Source organism: Eucalyptus grandis, chromosome 10 (genome assembly GCF_016545825.1).
Source record: "Eucalyptus grandis isolate ANBG69807.140 chromosome 10, ASM1654582v1, whole genome shotgun sequence".
Taxonomy (NCBI): domain Eukaryota; kingdom Viridiplantae; phylum Streptophyta; class Magnoliopsida; order Myrtales; family Myrtaceae; genus Eucalyptus; species Eucalyptus grandis.
In genome coordinates, this window is record NC_052621.1 from 8334308 (window position 1) to 8356699 (window position 22392).

The 22392-nt window shown below is 42.1% G+C and overlaps 3 protein-coding genes across 3 annotated transcripts; 2 read left to right on the top strand and 1 right to left on the bottom strand.

Moving 5' to 3' along the window:
• Nucleotides 1-7301: 7301 nt before the first annotated feature.
• LOC104421542 (AP2-like ethylene-responsive transcription factor PLT2) lies at nt 7302-11095 on the top strand. The gene is made up of 10 exons (XM_010033525.2): nt 7302-7446; nt 7611-7875; nt 7981-8368; nt 8518-8600; nt 8768-8776; nt 8896-8984; nt 9118-9191; nt 9318-9368; nt 9462-9538; nt 9965-11095. The coding sequence occupies exons 2-10, from the start codon at nt 7725-7727 to the stop codon at nt 10702-10704; spliced, it is 1662 nt and encodes a 553-aa protein (XP_010031827.2). The 5' UTR covers nt 7302-7446; nt 7611-7724; the 3' UTR covers nt 10705-11095.
• A 1179-nt stretch (nt 11096-12274) lies between these two features.
• Nucleotides 12275-17977, top strand: LOC104421543 (pre-mRNA-splicing factor CWC22 homolog). The gene is made up of 8 exons (XM_010033526.3): nt 12275-12448; nt 13030-13947; nt 14055-14244; nt 14605-14708; nt 14833-14935; nt 15033-15325; nt 16451-16756; nt 17390-17977. The coding sequence occupies exons 2-8, from the start codon at nt 13054-13056 to the stop codon at nt 17753-17755; spliced, it is 2256 nt and encodes a 751-aa protein (XP_010031828.2). The 5' UTR covers nt 12275-12448; nt 13030-13053; the 3' UTR covers nt 17756-17977.
• Nucleotides 17978-19039: 1062 nt separating this feature from the next.
• Nucleotides 19040-20805, bottom strand: LOC104421544 (DNA damage-repair/toleration protein DRT100). Its single transcript, XM_010033527.3, has one exon. It carries the CDS (start codon nt 20471-20473, stop codon nt 19379-19381), a length of 1095 nt encoding a protein of 364 aa, XP_010031829.1. The 5' UTR covers nt 20474-20805; the 3' UTR covers nt 19040-19378.
• Nucleotides 20806-22392: the final 1587 nt, after the last annotated feature.

Consider the following 22392-nt stretch of genomic DNA (forward strand, 5'->3'; position numbering starts at 1 on the left):
CATATGGTAATCCCCTGACGCAGAGACTCCCAGAAGAGCGATGAACATCTCACATATGCAAGCTTGATGAAGTCAGCACAACCCTCATTTGTCTTTTCATGGTTAGCATCTGTTGAAAGTAAAGAAGCATCTATTCTAAAAGCTGTAAGCTCTTACATATGAGGCGCATCAGTTGTCACTTGTTAACGTTCTCTTTTATACAGATGTTTAGTAGGATGCATCACGTTCGGGCTCTTTTGTTTTCTTTGCCAAGACTCGAAGAATTGTTGGGACTTACCCACGACATACAAGAAAGGAAAAAGGAGATATCCTGAATTAATTATCAATCAGATAGCTGCAATCCCGTGGCTAGCAACGTTGCCATTGCAGTCCAAGAACAAGTCTCTGTTCTCCCACATACGCACTCAGTACAAGAAAGCTTGATCTCACAAAGAACCGCATTCCTTCTGGCCCTAACGCACCCACCCCTCCCTCCCCTTCCTCGTCTAATAGTGGTGACAGAGCTCAGGCCGCTTGATGGAGCGGGCGAGCTTTAACCTTCCAAATTTGGAAGCGAATTGGCTGTTGTGTAGAGATCGATAACTAGATCTCCATAGTAACACCAAAATCTCGTCAGGGGGAGAGGGAGAGAGAGATGACTCCTGGTCATGCGACTGTCGACAGCGTGGCGGCGGCGGTGGCTACAGTGGTGGTGCGACCACAGTTGTTCTATACCATTAGGAGAGGAAGCGTAAGGGAGGGGGAGAGAGTTACATAACAACTAAACTTCACTAGAGAATTATTTCGACGAAAGTCAAATGTGATGAATCTAACTCCAGCCAACTAGATTTGATATATTAAACTAGAGTAAATGAATGCAACTATATGTTCTAAAATTTTGAACTGTTAAAGAACGACATAAAGCATTGACCTCAACGAGACCACCCGCACCATGTTTTTAATTACATGAGCCATACACTGTCTTATGAGGAATTTGTACTGCACATTAACTAAAACTATATGTCTTGTACATATAATTCGTGGGCACCCATAAAAGCAATAGAAAGCCAATCTAAGTTATCTGACTTTTATCATTTGAACCTCTAGTCATAAGGGCGCCTAACCCTAATCTCCAAGTCCCTTGTGTGTAGTTGACTATGTATCTTGCAGATTTAAAAGGTTCGAGATCCCTTGAAAAAGAAAGCTAAACCGGACGCAACTTAAAAGGTGCAAATTGCTCATTACTTGATTTCCATCCACTTTTTTTAAACCTCAAGAGAAAATTAAAAAGAAGAAGAAGAAGAAGAACTCTCACGTTTTTCTTAGCATATCCTGTTACTTCTTTCCAAATTCGTCATCTTCTCGTGCTCAGCACTGCGAAGATCGATTGATACTGGGGAAAACATCCACTTGTGGCGTTAATTATTTACCAGTAAGAGCAGCATATATAGTCTTATTTTATCCACCAAGCATATGAAGTTCCATCTCATTCCTACATCAATCCTCAATACACGAAACTATTGTTATTTCCCCTTCGTTTATAATAATGGATGAGAAAGTCTTCCCCGTTCTACAAATCCCAGTGAAAACTTTCTTGCAGTGTTCACATATTGTCGTTGATCTCAAGTAAAATCAGCCGCCTCATAACAAACTACGCAAGCATTTCTCCACTCCATAACTACATCCGATCCAAGCTTATTAATTACAAATATGAAAAGAAAGACATGTTCATCGTATAAACGGCAAGAAATCCGAGAATATTTTCCTCATCTTGGTCGGTCTTTATGCAACACCAGAAGGCATCAATCTTCTTAACTTCAGTCTTTATCGTTGCCTCATGAACTCAAAGAGACAATGGAGAGAGAGAGGGAGAGAGAGAGAGAGAGAGAGAGACATTGTAAAGAATGTTTAATGAATTGTTTGTGTCTCTTGGGCTACTATCTTTGTCTTTGCAACAAACCTAACCCTACACCTAAATCCTAACCCTAACCCTAACCCTAACCGGGTTTATGTGCAAGAAAACAAAGGGTTCTTCCCCTCTTTTAAAATAAATTCAAATCCCAATCAATTCAAATTAAATTTTTGACCTATAATGTGAAAATAATCCTTCAATTTCGAGGCGACACGAGCACTTTCCCGGCGTTTCCTCCCACCCCTTGGAAACTCTCAATTTCTGCATGGGTTCTCGTGAACCTCTTTACCCAAAATTGCCCTCCCCCCTCCATTCTATTTCTTGGACATGCCATCGTTCGTTTCAACATTTCTCTCATCTTTAGACATGGAGGGAGGGTTTTCATTTTACCTTTTTTTTTTTCCTAAGGAGGAAAACAGCCATTAGTATTGACCATCATAGGAGACAAGTAGGTTTGCAAAACCACACACTTAAAGATATATACGTATTGCGGATCCCAGTAGTGCTTTTTCGGGGTTGTGAAATTGTATTTCTTCTTTTCTCGAAATTATATCAGTCTGCGTTATTGCAGAAAACATGGTGGTGATAGAGTAGCCCTCTGGAGAGTTCTATAATAAAATAAGATTTCCTTTGTTAATAAAGAGACTCCTTAGAAAACTAGTTAATCTATAGAATAATGTTATATTGACCAGTGTGTTCAACTAACTTATTAGGTCTGGTCATTTTAGGCAAATCATTGGTTAAACTTTAAAGATGAAGTTTTGATATCTAAACTTCCAACATCTCATATGATTTCGATACATCATGCTCCTATTAATTGACTTTGGATCACGATTTTTCAGCATAATTTAAATGGCATAAATACGAATGGATACTCATGAGTTGCTAGCTTTTGGATTATCCATAGTCTCTGATGGAGTCTCAAGAGATAAGCTGTAATGCAAGTTTTAGTCTACATTAAGATAACGGAGGAGGAATGGGTGTTGGTAATTATTGTCTGGTTTCATTATCGAAATAGCCATTTCTCCATTTGGCTCGACACATGATTAGTGATTAGAGTACATTAAATGTTTTTTATAAATGTCTCTATTCTCACTCTCTCTCTCTCGCGTCGCTAGTCACCACTAATACATTGCTGCTAGTGACACCATCGGTGGTGGGGGTATGCAATATCTTTATGCCAATCCCTTTGCAACGAGCCGATTTCTTACCACCCAGGATCATTCACATTGGAACCCTATAATGCGACTTTTGAGTCTTCAATACATGCACTGGTCTTGTACTTAGAGTCATGAAAGATACTGTTATAGTTCCCAAGCAAATGCGTGCATGATTCTACTTTTGAAACACCCTTCAACCAGTACCAGCGAAAGGGCACGTCCTTTGGTGAAAACGAAGGTAGAAAGCAAATAAAAAAAAGAGATTAATTAATGGCTTTCTTTATTTTTCTTTTCCGTGCGGGTCATCATGTGGTCAAACCTCGCTCCCCCCCCTTTATTTACTGTTTCCAAATGTTGAAAAGGAAGCATGCAACCGGAGATATCGGCTCGGCCTGGCGCATCCCCCCTACTTTCCACAGGAAGAGTCCAAAAAGGGCGAGGATTTCCAAGGTGGGGTCCAAAGGAACTGACACGTGTCAGTCACATTCCTGCGAAATTGGCCGCAAAACCTGAAACGGCGTGACGAAGGAGGGTTTTCTTTTCTTTTCTTCCTGGGGTTGGTCCAAATTTAATGAAGGGTATTTGGTCCTTCTCTAACCTCTTTTACGCTTCAGAAAAATGGCCGGTGGCGAATCCCCACCAACACGTCATCTTTCTCCCTTCATTTCCCATTTTTCACCCCACAGTTCTCGAGAGAGAGAGAGAGTCTGAGATTCTTGTTTCTTTGGCCACAGACTCCAATGGCAAGTTTGCTTATATTCAAGCCCTTCTCTCCTTCGTACTGCTTCTGCGATTATCCTCGTTTATTATACGTGTAGTTTTAGATTTTTACTCAGGTCATTAAGTGACAGAAAATGCTTTTTCTCTTCTGATATTTCTTGTTCTGCCGTTGCTTTAGGGTTAGGAAAATACGTGAAGCCCTCCCCTTTTCGGTTTTCTTTAAGCGGTTTGAAGTGAAGAGAGCGAGGGACGTGGGTCCTGCCTCCCCTCTTTCTGGTCAACATATTCTTTGTTTATAAGGTATTTCGGACAAGAATTTTGGCGGGAAGTGCGGTATCATCGACGATGTAAGCAGGTATTGTTTTCTTTGTTTAAGGAAAAGAAGTTCTGTCTTTTGTTGTATTGTTTTTGTTTTTGGTGTGATGTATGTGTGTGGGGGGTTTGTTTCTTTTTTCCACGGGTGGTGTTTCGGATTCTCTCTGCTGTTTCAACTTTAATTCCAAGGGCAGTGTCACACGAGGACACGCGGTCAGAGATTTTTCAGTCAGTTCTAACAACAGATTCGCTGACATATAAAGAAACTTTGCATGTAATTCCATTCAAAAGATGGCTCTTTGAAACCTTTTCATGATTCCATTTCTGCAAAGGCACTGCTCTCTCTCTCTCTCTCTCTCTCTCACCTTGCATGTGGATGTGTGTGTGTGTGTATATATCACATGCATGAATTCACAACGATAGTACATCCATGTATTTCAAAATAGAACGCAACCCAATCTATCATAAAACATCATGGTACTTTGTGTAGGTGAAACAGCATAGTACTTCCATATGTGTTTTCATTTGAAAGAAATGGAGACGGCAAATTTTATGACTAGCATGTCCTAGTTGCAACACTCACAACATTAGTGATTCGAAATTGATTTGGTTGTTCTTGTAATAGGTTTTGTTAGAGAATAGGTTAGATGTATTTTGACAAGTTTTATTTGCTAATATAAGTGTTTAATTTTGTATAAGTCACCTAATCTAGTGAAGTCCATAACTATATGCTCAAAATCTTTTATACTCAATTTTTTCAGTTAGCTATATGTAGGCATTCAGTTTTCACCTTATGACCATAGTGAGGATATATGTTGCTGCTTGAAAGCACCATTATATAAGATCACAGCCGGGACGTATGGTGTTGGGTCATGTATTAAAAAACAGATGTTAGGTCCGTTGATCCTAATCCCTCTCGAGACTGTTTCCGTCCATGATTAAGCTAGATCTGATTTTCGTGATGGCTTTTTGAGCGAGACGCGTTTGCCTCAGTCGAGGACGACAGAGCCTCGTTTGAGCCACCGTCAAATCTATCTCGGCATAGTCCTGGCTCCGTCGATGATGACTCCTAGGTGAACGCAAATTAGCTCTATCCTCATCGAGGAGCGCCCTCCACTATCATAAACAATACACACACAAACGCAATGGATGAACAGGGCTAGAACCTGCAAATAGACAGGGCCAACAGTGGAAACTTAGGTGTGCAGGCGAAGCAGTTGCTTCAATGTTTAGACTTTATGTCGTTGGGATCGTCATATAAGTTTCCGTCATTAGTAAGGTTTTCCTTGTGTGTTGTGATTTTGCATGTGGATGACTCAACGGGATATGAATGGCTCCCATTTTGTCTGTGCAGCAGTGTTAGTACTGCGACAACATCAAAACCTCTTTTTTGATGGACATATATTCTTCTCTTGAGAGAGCCATCGCCTTCAAATATTGAACCTACTACTCTTTGTCATTCCCACTGCAAAATGTTGTAAGGACTTCTAGGAAATAACTTCCCCCCTTTAAGCAATGTCGCTTTTTCGTTGCCCTCCTACAGTTTTTACTCTTGTGGAGTTTCAACATGCACGCGCAGACACATATAGCTCCTCTTGTTTTCACCATGTGGGTGCATCATTTCCTTAGGAAGTAGTAGATTTATGCCATGGACTTGTGAAGCGTTTTGAACTATTCTGAACTCAAATACCCAGTTAGATGAGACTTTTATGTATAGCGTTTGACATGGCTAGGGCTAGCTTTGTTGGTCCCTCATGGTTAGTTTGGTCCATTTTCAATGGGGTTCATGGTTTAATTACTAAACAAATGGTCTAAACTTGATTACTCAAAGGTACAAAAAAAAGACACCATTAGCTGTGCTAGCTAGCACCACACAAGCTTCTAGCGTGTTATGAAGACATGCACTGGACCGAACATATTAAATTGAATAAACTAAGCTTTTTGCACATTTGACCGGTGCGAATACCGATTAAGTGGTCAACAGATTTCTACTTGGGAAACCCAACAAAATCCTCCAATTTCTCTTCGATATTTTACTTTTGGGGGGGTTTCCGAATATTTTTTTACCGAACGTGAGCTTGGTGATATTTGTTGAACAGGAGTAATTCTTACTCATCTCCCCCCTTGATGAGTCCTTTTTAAATTTGATATGTCGGGTTCATTAAGGCAATAAGATAATGCATGTCCGTACACACACATCTTTAACACATGCATGACTCGGGGATCAACAAATTTTGGCTTGCTCGTGGTTGATGGTCCATGATCGTATCCCTCAACTTTAAGATATATATATTGCAGAGAGATTAGAGAGAGAGAGAGAGAGAGAGAGAGAGAGAGAGGAGAACTTTAATAATGATGATACTAAACTAAAGATATGAACTTATTTCTTCGTGATACATGAAGTTGCATGTGGCTTTAAAAAAGCAGTGTTGTACATGTAACTCATGCCCGGTTTATAAATATTGATGATGTGTCGTTTAACGTAAGTTTTTCTTCTTTCTTTTTGGTACATTAGCGTTTGTAAATATTTTTGCCGGTGTATGTGTTGGGCATTTGCTCAATATTTTAAGGAGAGGGAAGAGAGATGATTTGGTGAGTGTGGGAATGCTGGGCTTTGGGGAGTCATTAGGTGTAGAGAACGAGGACGTGAGTTCCGATGAATCAAGTGGGTGTTGAATGGAGACTGAGAGAGAGAGAGAGAGAGAGAGGATGGTCATATGGCGAACTTAGGGTTATAATCTTAAAAGTTTTTTTCCAGTTGGAATTCGTGGGTTTGTCTCTGCCTCACGAATGACCGAAAGATCTTTATCTCATTCTTTCAATCGGCCACTCGTGGCCTCGTATGTAAATCGCAATATATATATGTATACTATGTTTTCTTTACTTAAAGCATTGCTTGGTTTTGAAGTTTTGGACCAGAGAGGGTTATGCTAACATCCACTTGGTGTGCACCGTGCATTCAAATAATAAATGGATATATATACACACATATATATATTAGATTTATAGTGGATATCACATGATAGTTCACTTAAAGACTTTTATGTGCCATTGGTGTACTATTAGGGTGGATAAGAACACCCAGTTGAAAGTTCAGCTGCCATTTTGAGTCAGTACTTAGTGGGGGGAGAGAGAGAGAGAGAGAGAGAGAGAGAGAGAGAGAGCATTTAAATACCTGGTATACTTATTCATGGTTTTTCCTTTTTCAGCCTCTCCTCTCCTTTGTCCTCTCTTCTATCATGTTTTCAGAAACCCTACTTCAATAAAGCTCAGAGTCTCCTGCTGCTCTCCCTGAGAGAGAGAGAGAGAGAGAGTTTCGATCATCAGGCAAAAGGTGCAATCCTAGCTACCATTTCTAAGGTGAAGATATCAAATCTCAGCCCAGTTCATTTTCATACTTTTTGGTACTTTTTAGCAGTCTGGATTGGCTGGTCTTCCTCCAGATTATTTCTGATAATAAGATCTGATTCTCTCTCTCTCCCTCTCTCTCTCTCTCCCCCGACTTTTTATGATTGTATATGCAGGAAAGATTGGTCTCTGTTATTTTGCTCAAAAGACATCAAAGAAGTGCAGTTGCGACTAAGTACTACTAATTACTGAAGAAGAAGAAGAAGAAGAAGAAGAAGAGTATTTGTTATATGGGCTCGATGAATTCAAACAACTGGCTATCGTTCCCCCTCTCTCCGTCATCTCACTCTTCATTGCAAGCAAATCTTCACTCCACTCAGCCTCATCAGTTTTCTCTAGGGCTAGTCAATGAAAACATGGACAACCCTTTTCACAACCAAGGTAAAATTACTTAAATTGGAAAACCCCTCCCAAAAAACGTAGTTATTGCTACATCTGTTGGGTGATTCATTTTGTGTGTGTGTGGTTTTTTTTTTTTTTTTTCAGAGTGGAATATGATCAATGCTCACGGGGCGAGTGGCGAGGTGCCAAAGGTCGCAGACTTCTTGGGGGTGGGCAAGTCAGAGAACCAATCAGATCTTACGGCCTTCAACGGGATGAACCAAGCTGGCGACGCTGATTACTTGTTCCCGAGCAGCAGCCTTGTCCCAGTCCAACAGAGCGCAGTCGTGGCAGCGGCGACCTCGAGCAACTACGAGCTCCAAGAGAATGTAGGCAACATGCAGTCACTGACTCTATCCATGGGCAGCGGGAGCAAGGGCTCAGCTTCGGAGATTAGTGGGGACAACACTAGCAACAACACGGTGGAGAATGCGCCAAGAAGGACCTTGGACACATTCGGGCAAAGAACTTCGATTTACCGGGGCGTCACCAGGTGATCAATCCTCACCAAGTCCTCATTGTCATTTTAATCTCCTCCTCTTGTCGTATGTTATGATGGAATGTCGCAAATCAAATTACACATAGTTGCAATACCTTCTATACTTGGTTTGATTGGGTCTGTCTTGGAGAAAATACCTGCAGGCATAGATGGACAGGGAGGTATGAGGCTCATCTTTGGGATAATAGTTGCAGAAGGGAAGGCCAGTCCAGGAAAGGTCGCCAAGGTATATATCTACATTTTGTTTATATTTATGCCCTGATTAGTGTCAGTCAGTCTTCTTGTTTGAATATACTTTTTTTTCCACTTTGATTCTTTGTGGTACTGACAAGATACATAATTTTTTTGTTTGTGGGTGCTGTTCTTGGTGTTTCCATTAATCTTCTGTTCCAGTCTATCTGGGTGAGTGCCATCAATTTTTTTCTTTTTAATTTCTCTTGGTTAACAGTTGCATTTAATGATTCTGATAAGCTAATTATTTCTGTCGATTTTTCACTATAATTTTTCTTTTCCTTACTTAGGGGGTTATGACAAAGAAGAGAAAGCAGCTAGGGCATACGATCTTGCTGCTCTCAAGTACTGGGGAACATCGACCACTACAAATTTTCCTGTTAGTTTCTTCCTTTGCTTTTTATTGTCATTGATCAGTATGTACACAAACCCAAGGCTTAGATGAACGAATAAATCTCTATTTAAATGCAAGGCGACACTCAAAACTTTTTATACTTCTTTTATGTGTGCAGATAAGTAACTATGAGAAGGAACTCGAAGAGATGAAGCACATGACCAGGCAAGAATTCGTGGCGTCCATTAGAAGGTCAGATAACATGTTCGAACGAAAATACTCATTTCTATCTCGACAGCTTCCGATACTTTCTTCGCTATCAAGAAACGCTTATGAAGCTAAGTTGATGTTGTGGTGTTGTGTCGCTCTCCTTCGCAGGAAGAGTAGCGGCTTCTCTAGAGGGGCTTCGATGTATCGCGGAGTTACTAGGTACACGCTTCTTTCTTCTCCTTCTTCTTCTTCATCTGCTGCTGCCACTCCTTCTCCTCCTCTTCCTCATCGATTTCAATGAACTTTACGCAGGCATCACCAGCATGGACGTTGGCAAGCGAGGATTGGGAGGGTTGCAGGAAACAAAGATCTTTATTTGGGAACTTTCAGTGAGTCACTTAATATATATATATATTTATATGTGATGGGTTTTTTCTTCTCTGCTTTTTCGAAAAAATAAAATTCTGGAGATGCCCCACGGGTCAGTCTTTTGTTAATTAAACATAAAAATGTGGAAACATTTATTACTCAGCAGCAGCTGCTCGCATCTAATATTTAACTGAAAAAAGTTAGATCCTTGCTGAGAAAGTTTCCAAAGATCTATCATTTATAATGGAACATTCCATGCATGCACATACGCTCAGTCAGTCAGAATCTCTACCAAGGCCAGCACCCATTTTCTTTGATTGAAAAGCACGTGCAACCTTTCTACTTTAGGTTACTAAATACTATCCGCTGATGCAATGCATCGGCTCTTCCCTCGGCTATTCGCGGAACTGTGAAAACTGAATTTTGCGGGTTAAACGCTTTTTCAGGCACCGAGGAGGAAGCTGCCGAGGCCTACGACATCGCGGCGATCAAGTTCCGGGGCCTCAACGCCGTCACCAACTTCGACATGAACCGCTACGACGTGAAGGCGATCCTCGAGAGCAACACACTGCCCATCGGCGGGGGCGCCGCCAAGAGGCTCAAGGAGGCCCAGGCGCTGGAGTCCTCGAGGAAGCGCGAGGAGATGATCGCCCTCACCTCGAGCTTCCAGTACGGCAGCTCGAGCTCAGGCCGCCTCCAGTCGTACCCTCTGTTGCAGCCATCGTTCGATCACCACCACCAGCCTCAGCCGCTGCTGACCCTCCAGAACCCCGAGATCTCGCACTACTCGCAGCAAACCGACCCTTCTTTCCCCCATAATTACATCCAGACGCAATTGCAGCTTCATCAGCAGTACCAGAACCACCCTTACTACAATAGCACCAACTATCTTCAGAGCAACCCGGCGCTGCTGCACGGGCTGATGAGCGTTGGGTCTTCGACGACGGTCATCGGGGAGAACACTAACAACAACGGGAGTTCGAGTGGGAGCTACAGCGGAGGGTACTTGGGAATGGGCTCGAGCAGCGGCGGCGGAGGCGGCGGCGGCGGGGGGAACGGTGTCGGGTCGGAGGAGCTCGCGATGGTCAAGGTGGACTACGACATGCCTAATAGCGGTTACGGGAGCTGGTCGGCGGACTCGGTGCCGGGCTCGAACCCAGGCGTTTTCACGATGTGGAATGACTGATGATGGTGCAGGAGAGGAGGGGCGCAAGGTCACGGCGTGCATGGAAGATTTTATACATAGCTTTTCAATGCTTCTTTTACTAATGGATCGAGGCTGATTGGCTTCTACAAGTGCACCAACAAAAACAACCTTCTTCTTAATTTCTTCATTCTTCTTTATTTCTTTTTTTTTTTGTTGGTTTTCATTATCGGAATAGAATGTATTAGATTCTTGGAGAAATCGCTAATCAAGTCAATCGCATTGTCAAGAATTATATAGGACCGTGCATTTCGTGCATCGTCATTGCGATGTGATTGACTTGATTTTAATGGCGGTGATGATCGTTCGTGTCCGAACGAAAATTTTGTTCCCTTGAATCTAATGAGAAAATCTAATTATTGAAGACTTGAGACGATCGTGCCTTTTCATTTGAGCTTATTCTGATCTATATATAATAATGTAATGTAATTTCTCATTAAATGACGTGTATCTATTATGTTATTTTTCATTTATAATATGAAATGAGGCCCCATGTATTTTTTCTTTTGTCAGAATCAATGCATTTCTTTTCATCCGGGGCAATTTTAAGGCTTGTTGATATTATAAATATTTTTGTGGGTGATATACTAATGCATAAATATGTGAAATTTTTTCAAATAAAGACTTGAAATACTCTCAATTTCTCAAATAAGAGTTTGAGATGGATCTTATTTTATATAGGGTTTTGAAATATTTTCATTTTCTCAAGTAAGAATTTCAAGTTGACTTTATTTCAAATAATCAGTTGAAATAGCCATACTAGTCTTAAAAAAAGGACCTGCCCTCACCAGTGATCGAGGGCATTTTCTGTCCTGTTGCATTTTCTTATTTTCTTTCTTTTTTCTTTCAAAAAACTTAAAAATTAAGAAAATGCAAAAACTTGAAAAAAAAAAAGAAAACACAAATTAAAAAAAAAAAACCCTAAGTCAAGGGCTGGGGCTAGCCCTCTCAACTATGGGGCATTTGGCCATGGTCGGGGTTGTCAAGCCTACCAGCCCCTGTTGAGGTGCCGACAACCTCTGTCGACCATGGTTAATGCCCCCACAGGAGGGGGAGGGTTGCCTGCCAAGCCTCTCGCTTGTATTTTTCTTTTTCTTCTTTCAATTTTAGCCTCTTTTTTTTTCTTTGTTAAGTTTGTTGTTTTTTTAAAAAAAAATAGAAAGAGGGAAGAAAATAAGAAAACGTGAAAGGACAAAAATGCTATTAACCAATTGGTGAGGTCAAGTCTTTATTTAAGATTAACATTGTTACTTTAAATCCATATTTGAAACAATACTCATTTAGGTCTTTACTTAAGATAATGATAGCACAAGCCCCTATTTGAGTTAATATTTACGTTTACTTTTATTTGAGAATTTGATAATGCTTCAAGTTTTTATTTAAAATTTTCCCTTAGACATCGTTGACAATTCTCATTAATTTAATAAAACTTCATGAGTTGCCTTTGTTACCCTCAAATACTTACCAAAAGTCCAATTTTGCCCCTCTTTAAGAAATTAAAACCTAGATCTAGGCCCACTTATCTCTGTATCCCTCTTTCGAACCAGGAGAGAGCCGTCTTAAAGTCACGCGCCTCTTCTGCTCAGCTCCGCTCCGTTCGCCCGCCCGCCCGCCCGCCCGCCTGCCTCGCTCCGTTCGCTCGAGCTCAGGCCAGTCGCTCGTGCCTCCTCGGAAGCCAGTCGCTCGACCCTCTCTCGCTCGCCGCTTTCTTTGTCCGGGGAAGGAGGTACCAATTCCGCACTTTCTCCTTTAGGGCATAGAATGATTACGGGACGATTTTGCTGTTCCTTTTTTTTTTTTTTTTTTGGGAGATCTTTTCGTTGGTGATAGTGATTTGCGTTGGTGGAATTGTTATCGACCGTGTTATCTCGGCCCGAATTGTTCGGCGTCAAGTTGGCCGGGTTTTGGACGTACATGTTGCGGTTCTGATGTCGAACAGTGTGCGAAGATTGAGTGGGGATGGATTGGCATGACTAGGACGAGAGGATTGGGGATTTAATCGATTTATGCGAGCATGGCTCGATTGTGATGGTGCAGTGTCGAATTCGAATTGTGGCTCCATTTAACTCTGGTTGATGATAACATGGGAGTAGTGCTTTTATCTTCTCTTTGCTTACTTTATGATTTTATGGTCTTCTGTATGTGGCGACTCGGTCTGTGGTAATCTTTTCGGTAGCAACACATGGGATGTCTGCTAGTTGATAACTCGACAGAAACCTCATAGAAAGTGTGGTTTAACGAGTAGAGCATTGTCTTGTCTCGAGTGCTGTTAAATTTGACGGTCTTTCATGTCTTTCATGCTTCCAGGGATATTTCTCTGCTCGGTTGGATATGGCGAGAAGGCACGAAGATGATGAATCTGAAGATGTAAAGTATGATAGACGAGAAACGGAGAGAAGCCACCGGCATGAAGATGGTTACAGTCGGCGGGGAGCAATAGACGGTGAGACGGGGAGAGGATCTCATCGAGATTCGAAGGAAGACAATGGGGCGAAGGATGGACGGGAAAGAAGGAGAGATCATCGGCGTGAGCATGGGCACAGGGAGCGGGATTCTGAAGCTGGTTACAGAGACAGGGAGAGGGATAGGTATTCATCACGGGACTCTGAGTATGAATATGAAAGGGCCTCGCACAAGAGATCAGAGCGTAGTAGGACCAATGGTGATAGACATGATAGATGGAGGGATGATGATAGTGACGGGAGTCCTAGAAAAGATAGAGAGGTTTACAAAGGGCGAGATACCTCAATTAACAATGACAAAGAGGGAAGAGATCGCAAGAAGGTTGATGATTCGAAACCAGAACAAACAACATTGCGGGAGGGCAATAAGAACACCGATGCTTCAACCTTGGGCAAAAGTGGAGGAGTTTACATGCCACCATTTAAGTTGGCCAGAATGATGAAAGAGGTCCAAGACAAAACTAGTGTTGAGTATCAAAGGTTGACATGGGATGCTTTAAGGAAGAGTATAAATGGTCTAGTGAATAAAGTCAATGCAACAAACATTAAGAATATCATTCCAGAACTTTTTGCTGAGAATCTTATCCGAGGAAGGGGTCTTTTCTGCCGTTCTTGTATGAAGTCTCAAATGGCTTCTCCAGGATTCACAGATGTCTTTGCTGCATTGGTTGCTGTTGTCAATACAAAGTTTCCAGAGGTTGGCGAGCTTCTACTTAGAAGGATTGTTTTGCAACTTAAGAGAGCTTATAAGCGGAATGACAAGGTACGGTCACATGTCTCTTGGTTGAGATGTCTTAGCTCACTTGTTGATTATTCATACTTTCGGTGTTAATTTGTTTTTTTTTTTTTTTTTGGTTGTATTCTCAACAGCCTCAATTACTTGCTGCTGTTAAATTCATAGCACATCTGGTTAACCAGCAAGTGGCTCATGAGATTATCGCTTTGGAGCTGCTCACTGTTCTGCTGGAAAATCCTACCGATGATAGTGTAGAGGTGGCTGTTGGCTTTGTGACTGAGTGTGGTTCCATAATGCAAGACCTTTCTCCTAAAGGTTTACATGGTAGGTATATGTTGTGAAGTTCAAATTATATCCAGCTTGTTGCTCTTCAATTCTTGCTTGGGTGCATGTATCATTAAATTGTGAGGCAATCTGTTGGATAGTGCTCTTTCATGGTTGGATATGAATTCATGAGATCAGAGTTGGAGATCATGAAGGAGACAGCAGATTTGACGAATGGTTAAGCTTGTATCATTCATCAAGTATAGTGTCATCATGCTATATCCTAAGGCTTTCTATATCATGTCATATCATCTAAGTCATCCTTTTATGTAGTTAAGAAGATAATTTTTACTATACAGTGTGCATGACTAGCACTTCTATTGTCTTGCACTGGCTTCTTAATTCTGATAATTTTTTCAGGTATCTTTGAGCGGTTTCGTGGAATTCTTCATGAAGGTGAAATAGATAAGCGAGTTCAGTTTTTGATTGAAGGTCTTTTTGCCATTAGAAAAGCTAAGTTTCAGGTCAGTTACTCCAATCTCTCTTACTTGGGTGAGAAAGTACAATTTTTCTTTTGGAGAGGTTAATCGAGCATGCATGTCTTGGCCTCCTTACTATCATAACTTAAATTTTCCCATGTACATACAGGGTTATCCCGCGGTTCGCCCAGACTTGGACCTTGTGGAGCAAGAAGATCAACTGACACATGAGATATCACTCCAGGAGGACATTGATCCAGAAATTACTCTTGGTATCTGTCTACTTATCCAGTTATGGGGAAGCTACTTATAATCTGCGTATTATATTGTCTGATATTTTTTCTTTTGTCATACTTGTTTCTGGACCAGACATATTCAAGCCTGATCCGCAATTTGCGGAGAATGAGAAGCGTTATGAAGAATTGAAGAAAACCATTCTTGGTGACGAGTCTGAGGAGGAAGAAGATTCTGAAGAAGGCTCAGAAGATGGATCAGATGAGGAATCTGAGGAAGAAGATGATGAACAGATGAAAATTAAAGATGAGACAGAGACTAATCTTGTAAACCTCCGGAGAACAATCTATTTGACGATTATGTCCAGTGTTGATTTCGAGGAAGCAGGGCATAAGCTATTAAAAATTAAGCTTGAACCTGGACAAGAGGTTAGACACCTTTTCAGTCATTGCAGCCAAATTTGAATACTTGTTTCTTTCTTTCCCTTGATTTCTAAGAAGGTTGTCCATAGGATGAAATGGTTTTAATGGTCTGTTATTTTTTTTGTCCGGCGATTTTGAGAATTTAAATAAATATTTGCTGATTTTTGTCCCATAACCAAAGTGGATTTGGCTGATGTATAATCTTTCTGTTGAACTTGCTTTTAGGCTGTATTTTTAGAGCTGATTGCTTTGCATGTTATAATTAATCTGTAAATGAGGTCGACTGGTTTGGTTTTGTGTATTGCACTGACTTTGAAACTGCAGCAATTGTAAATTCTAGTTATCCAATTTTTTGCTCGTGACGCAAAATTGGTGCCTTTTCTTTTCCCAATTTTGTCTCTGTATTTAATATACTCCTACCATTACGACAATTAATCAATTGTGTACTTCTTTTTTTGTCAGAATCAATTTTGTTTTCAGATGTTTGGTTGTTGGAAGACTTTCTTGCGCATTACTTTTGCCAGATGAGTTTTGAGTAGTTTAATAGTAGGAAGAAAAGTTGAGATTTTTTTCAATTTTGGTTGATCATCTTCTTTGAGTATTTTTTTTTTCCTGATCATTTTGATTGACCTAGTTGATAAGACATATAGCAGCTAGACTTGATAGCTTGAAAGTAGAATTCTTTTATTTGGAAGCATTCACTGCCCTTGCAATTAGCATGGTAGATGGCCTACTATGCTACATTAATGACGTTTTGCTTGGTTGTGCGGTGGAGTGTCAGGGGTTAACTTTCCCCAGAATGTAGAGATTTCTAGAATTAATTTGTTCATAGGCTGACATGGGTTAGCTTTCAGAGAAGGTGCTGAGCTTATTTTATAAGCTAGATGGTGGATTTTGTTAAATCTTTCATTTTAACTTTCATCGATGTTGCTAATTATAATGATTTTGTGGTGCTTGTAGTTTCTCATGCTAATTTGTTGGAGAAGTAAGTCACTTTCTTGTTCTTTTTTACATTTTGCCTTATTCAAATTATGTGTCTTTAGAATAATTTTCTTAGATTATCAGCTGCTTCTTGCTGTCCCTGGAACTAGTTTCTTCTTTACTTACTGTATTGGTTTTTGGGCTGTGCAGATGGAGTTATGCATAATGCTGTTGGAGTGCTGCAGTCAAGAGAGAACTTACCTCCGTTATTATGGTTTGCTGGGGCAGCGGTTTTGCATGATCAACAAAGTACATCAGGAGAATTTTGAGAAGTGCTTTGTTCAGCAATATTCAATGATTCACCGTCTTGAGACTAATAAACTGAGAAATGTGGCAAAATTTTTTGCCCATTTACTTGGGACGGATGCACTTCCATGGCATGTCTTGGCGTACATACGATTGACTGAGGAGGACACCACTTCTTCGTCGCGTATATTTATTAAAATCCTTTTCCAGGTGAGTGAAAAGCCATCTGATAAAATATCAGACTTTCTGTTGGTTTCATTTGTTTCTTTTACTTACTTACTGTGGTAGAAAGAACCTAGCCAATGCTTTGAAGAATATTATTTGTGAAATAGACGTCTAGCTGACAAGTTGCTTATGCTTAGAAGATTTTGGCTTTGACAATTTGGTGGGAAGAAAAATTCACAGTAGGTTTCTCTACTTCGATTTTGGCACCACACATACGCAGCCCATAAAATAGGTCTCTGCGACATGTTTCCTTTTAGTATCTAACAATATTTATGCTGAGTGGAACGTGCCATCATGACCGTGGAAAAATGTTATTGCCCAACCAAGTTTTAGACAAATACACCACTAAGATGCACCTGATGAATTGTGTCATGGTTTTGTTTTCCAGTACCCTTTTGTATTGCTCTATTCACTGGCAGATGTCAGTGATTTTTTTAAGCGTTCAGTACCTCTTGTGATCTTAAATTAAAGGCTTCAGATTGCTGATATAATTATTATTCACTCAGACAGACTTTTCATTAGTTTTCAACTTAAAAGAATCTTTGATTTATATCTCAAGCAGACTATCTTTGGTTTATATCTCAAGCAGACTAACTGTTGATGTTTGTTCTTTTGCAGGAACTATCGGAGCATCTAGGGATCCGGTTGCTTAATGAACGCCTGAATGATCCATTAATGCAGGATTCCTTTGAGTCAATATTCCCCAGAGACAATCCCAAGAACACAAGATTCTCGATTAACTTTTTCACATCCATTGGGCTCGGTGGCATCACTGAGAACTTGCGCGAATATTTGAAGAACATGCCACGCCTCATTATGCAGCAGCAGCAGCAGCAAGCTTCATCAGAAACAGATGAAGACTCGGGAAGTTTGAGCTCATCAGAGTCGGATGAATCCGATTCTGAATCTTCTTCTGAATCAGACTCCGGTTCATCTGACCGGGACAGGGATAGAAGACGCAGTAAGAAGAGGAGGAGAAATTAGGAAATACGTCCATTTTGCTTGGGTCTTTCAACCGACTGTCGCGTTTACATTTCTTTTCTGTTATTGTTATGGAAGGAATTTGTATTTAAGTTGGAAGAACATCTTTTCCTTTGCCCCATCTTTTCTTTTGGTGGGGTTGGCTCAAGACGGACTGTAATCGTGTACAGCGGGAGGAATTGCATTGGTAGAGGATCCACGATCCATGTGATTTTGTGCTACGCATTGCTTGAGTTCCGGTCATGGTGCTGATGCAGTCGATTCCACCAGGTACAAACCGTCTCTTTCGCTTTGAGAAGAACCATTTTTCCCATTCCGTGTGATGTCTCAACTCGATGTCCGTTGCTCGAGATCGAGCGTCGTTATGTTCAATCCGCCGTTTCTGATTACAATGATTGGAGCATGCTTGGTCGGACACATATAGGCATATTGCATTTGCATAATCTGGAGCGCTGGTCGTCTTCCGAGCACGTCCATGGCAATAGACTCGTAGGAGATGGAATCTTATTTAATCGCCCGTGTCTCCTCCGCATTCCTTTCATAGCAAACATGGGGCCACTTCCTATTCCCCAACTAATGGCTTTCACGTGTAATTCGTCCTGAACTTAAATTCGTCCGGCCTTTAACTCTTGTAGGGCCGGTTCGCTTGCAGTGAATTGAATTGGATCCTTAACTGCAATTCGCTCGGCCACCCCCCAAAATTACTCGGATTAACTGCAGCCGCTCGCCAATGAGTGATTTCTCGATTCCTCACCCCGTGATCCTCATGAATCGCCAAACACGAAGTTCACCCACCTTGAGATCCTAAATCATGCGTGACGAGTCTCTATCGACTTCATGGTACGTGCTTGGGCCTCATCGGGCTTCTCAAGATCTTACCATACGGATGAGCCGTCGAACAATTGTGACTTCTCGGAGAAGAAACTGGGAAATTTCCCTTGTTATTTGTACTCTTGTCGACATGCGTAACTTATTGAGAAAATTATTAGAATAATCTCAAATTCATCATACGTCAACTAATTTAGTTATAAATTTTTTAATTTTATCAATTTAATCATAAATTTATTTTTTGTCGAAAATCATTAATGTAGATATAAACTATCCTACATAATACCATCGCCATGTTAGCGATTTTTTTATCAAAATTAATCAGAACAGTTATTGTGACTTTTTGGACGATTATGCCCGACTTGTCCGTGTCCTGGCAATTTCCCTCGTTTCACCTCAAGAAAAGGGGTGGCCTTTCCCCGTCGGTGATCATTGTACAGTCTTCTGGCGATGCACGGCTAAGAAAACTGCACAATCACTTCGTTTTTTGGTCCCATCGATACGGACGAACGTCATCTGCAAAGTCCACATGGCTTGTCATCCAAATTATTAGCTCCCTCATTACTAGTTTCAGCCTTTTTCTTGGCGTGCGAACCCCCACTCCGTTCCATGCAAAAGATTTCACGACTGATCCATCAAGATCACATCCCGCGCCGTAACATTATCATTTCAACGTAAATCTAACACAACATATTACCTAGATAAACCATAGCACAATTCATCCGCTATCACGAGCAAGTGCGTACATACATACTTCGGGTCAAGCATAGATCCGGAACTCCGGGACCTCGGCCCGGTTTAACATGCTCGGAGGGGCTTCCCGCAGAGGCAGTCGTTGTACGCGAAGGACGACGCCTCGAGGTGGTCGAACGGTGCACCCCCCGGGATCCGCCCGCAGAGGTGGTTGTGGCTAAGGTCCATGTGCCCGATGAAGGACGCGGACGATATGGACCTCGGGATCGGGCCGCGGAGGCCGTTGTACGAGAGGTCGAGCGCGGTGAAGTAGGACCTCGGCCCGAAGACGTCCGGGATCGTGCCTTGGAGAGCGTTCCTGCTGAGGTTCAAGGTGCTCACCGCGGAGTTGATCAGAGTTCGGGGGATGGGGCCGGAGATCTTGTTCGAGTCGAGGTTCAGCGTGGCGAGGACCGCCATCTTGCCGAGAGAAAGCGGGATCGGACCTGATAGCTGGTTGAAAGAAAGGTCGAAGTCCGCCAATCGGTATATGTCCGAAACCGAGTCGGGTATGGTCCCCGTGATCCGGTTCCCGCTTAGCAGAGCCCGGCTCAACATCCTCAGCTTCCCGAAATCTCGGGGCAGTGGACCCGAGATCCGGTTGTTCCTCATGTCCAAGTGCATCAAGCTCGAGAGATTGGTCAATGACCGGGGGATCTCGCCGGTGATCATGTTGTCCGCAACATTGAGCACCGTTAGGCGGTGGAGCTTCCCAATGTTCGCGGGGATCTCGCCGGAGAGGCGGTTCCCTATCAGGTCAAAGACCCGGAGGAACGGGATCGTGGTGATGCAGCTCGGGATCTCGCCGGTGATGCCCTTCCAGTCGGCAAGCGTCAGACTGGCGAGGCCCTTGAGCCTGCATATAGCCGGGGAGATGGTGCCCGTCATGTAACCGGTCCGCTTCGCCCGCTCGAAGATCGGGTCCTCTGACTCGCCGCGGAGGTTGATGTCGGCAACGCGGCGGGTCTCGGCATCGCAGCTGACGCCGTACCAGTTCCAGCAGCAGTCGGTGCCGGTCCAGGAGTTGAAGATGCCTAGGTAGGGCTCGTGGAGGCTGGCTCTAAAGGCCAGGAGGGCCGCCCGGTCGGACGGAGGGCAGCAGTCGACGGCGGATGCGGCGGCGAGAAGTAGCAGGGCGACGCAGAACAAGGGAGAGTCCATCGTTTTCCGCTGCAAGCGTGCGCGTTGCTTGGATTCTTTCTTCTAGGGTTATCGACAGAAGTCTGTTCTTGTGCACAGAGAGAGAGAGAGAGAGAGAGAGAGAGAGAGAGAGAGAGAGAGAGAGAGAGTTACAGAGAGAACATGCATGCATGAAAATGAAATGCAGTGGGGGTGAGGCTTTTATAGATGGAGATGGGAGTCCAAATCATTTCCCTGATACTATTCAACCGATCGTCGCATATGAACATGTCGCGTAGGTTGACGTCAATTCATCGCTCTTTCTCTCTCTCTCTCTCTCCCTCTCTCTCTCTCACACATCTGCATCCATTTGACTGTCCAGAAGGAAGTGATGAAGGAGCACAGAGACAGGGACACGTAGGGGATAGCTCCACATGCATGGTATCGAAAAGGAAGGGATTGAAGAGGACAAGGCTGGTGCGTTTTAAATATTTCGGACGTCACATGACATGTTACGAGAATTCATTGAATAGTTTGGCATATAGTTAATTCTGTACGAGATGGGTTTGATATAATCGGTTTGCTTCTTTAACTGCTGACCAAAATTCTGTGATATCAAAATAACCAAAAAAAAAAAGAAAAAAAGAAAAAAAAAAAGAAACAAAGAAATGAAATGAAAGAAAAACCTAGTTGCAAAATACAGTCGATCCATAGCCTGCATATTTGTGGAAGCCGATCTCTAAAAGCTCGTATCTATCATTCGGCAACTGAACAGGAAGTGGCTTAAGAAAGGATTTTCGCATCAGATGCGCTTGGCTGGCGAGAAAGGCCCCGACCCTACCGACCGACTATTGACAAGAAATAATAGAATGGAAGGAGAAGAGAACTTCGTATTTTGGGAGCTATCTAGGAGTCATGTTCACCACCGGGGTTTTCGGCTCCCAATAGAGATAGGGTCCCGATCGAGCAACTAGTAGTCCTCGCTATCTGCCTCTCTGGACACAGTATCTTGAGTACCAATAATGGTGACCACCCCGTCTATTTGCATGTGATGTTTGGACATGTAGTAGTCGAGTCCTTGTGAATGGGCAAAGCCAGGTACCCTTATTTTACGACGGTAGGGACGATTGCTTTCATTACTGACCGGAAAACACCAAATTCTCCTTTAGGTGCTTCGACTGCAGTATATAAGTGGAAGGAGCTGGTACAGGAAAACCTTTCGTATAAAGTTTGAAATTGTCAACTGAGGTAAAGTGGACCGATGATCCAATGACCACGCCACTCACTATTGCCTCCGCTGGCTACTGCACCGGCGTCGGCATGGCACTCCTCTTCGTCTCACCGATCACCACAACGCTTTTGTACATCCGACGAACTTCGTTGCAGCAGATCCACCGATGGTTGAGATTAGTGAATTTCAGCTCCTTCTTTGCTTATAAATGAAGGTTATAATGATCGGACCACGTAATTTTTTCTTATGATTTTTCTTGTTCGAAGCCTTAACTGAGTTGAATGGACAAGACGAATCGTGCTGCAGGACTAACGAAATCTATATGGGACATGCAATGTGGTCCCTCGAAAGGCGCTCTATCTACAACTGCGCGGATGCCTTATGTCCACTATATTTTTTTAGGTTTTTCATATTTTCCATTATGGTGTGTATGTTCATTCAAGACATAAAATTTATTGAGTTAAAATGTTCTAGTTATATAAAACGTATTCTCAACGTATTTAAGATAATCCACTTTCATAGGAGACCTAGGAATAATACATATGAACCGGTGAGGTTTACTATTCCAACAATACATACATATGTCCCTCCAGATTCTCCTTAAAAAGATTAAAAAATTGATCTTAAAAGGAAAATTCGTTCAATCAGATACCTAACTTTTTCAGGTGTATAATGATATAAGTGAACTAGATGTGTTCTAGTTGTGACGTCCTAAAAATTCGACTCTATC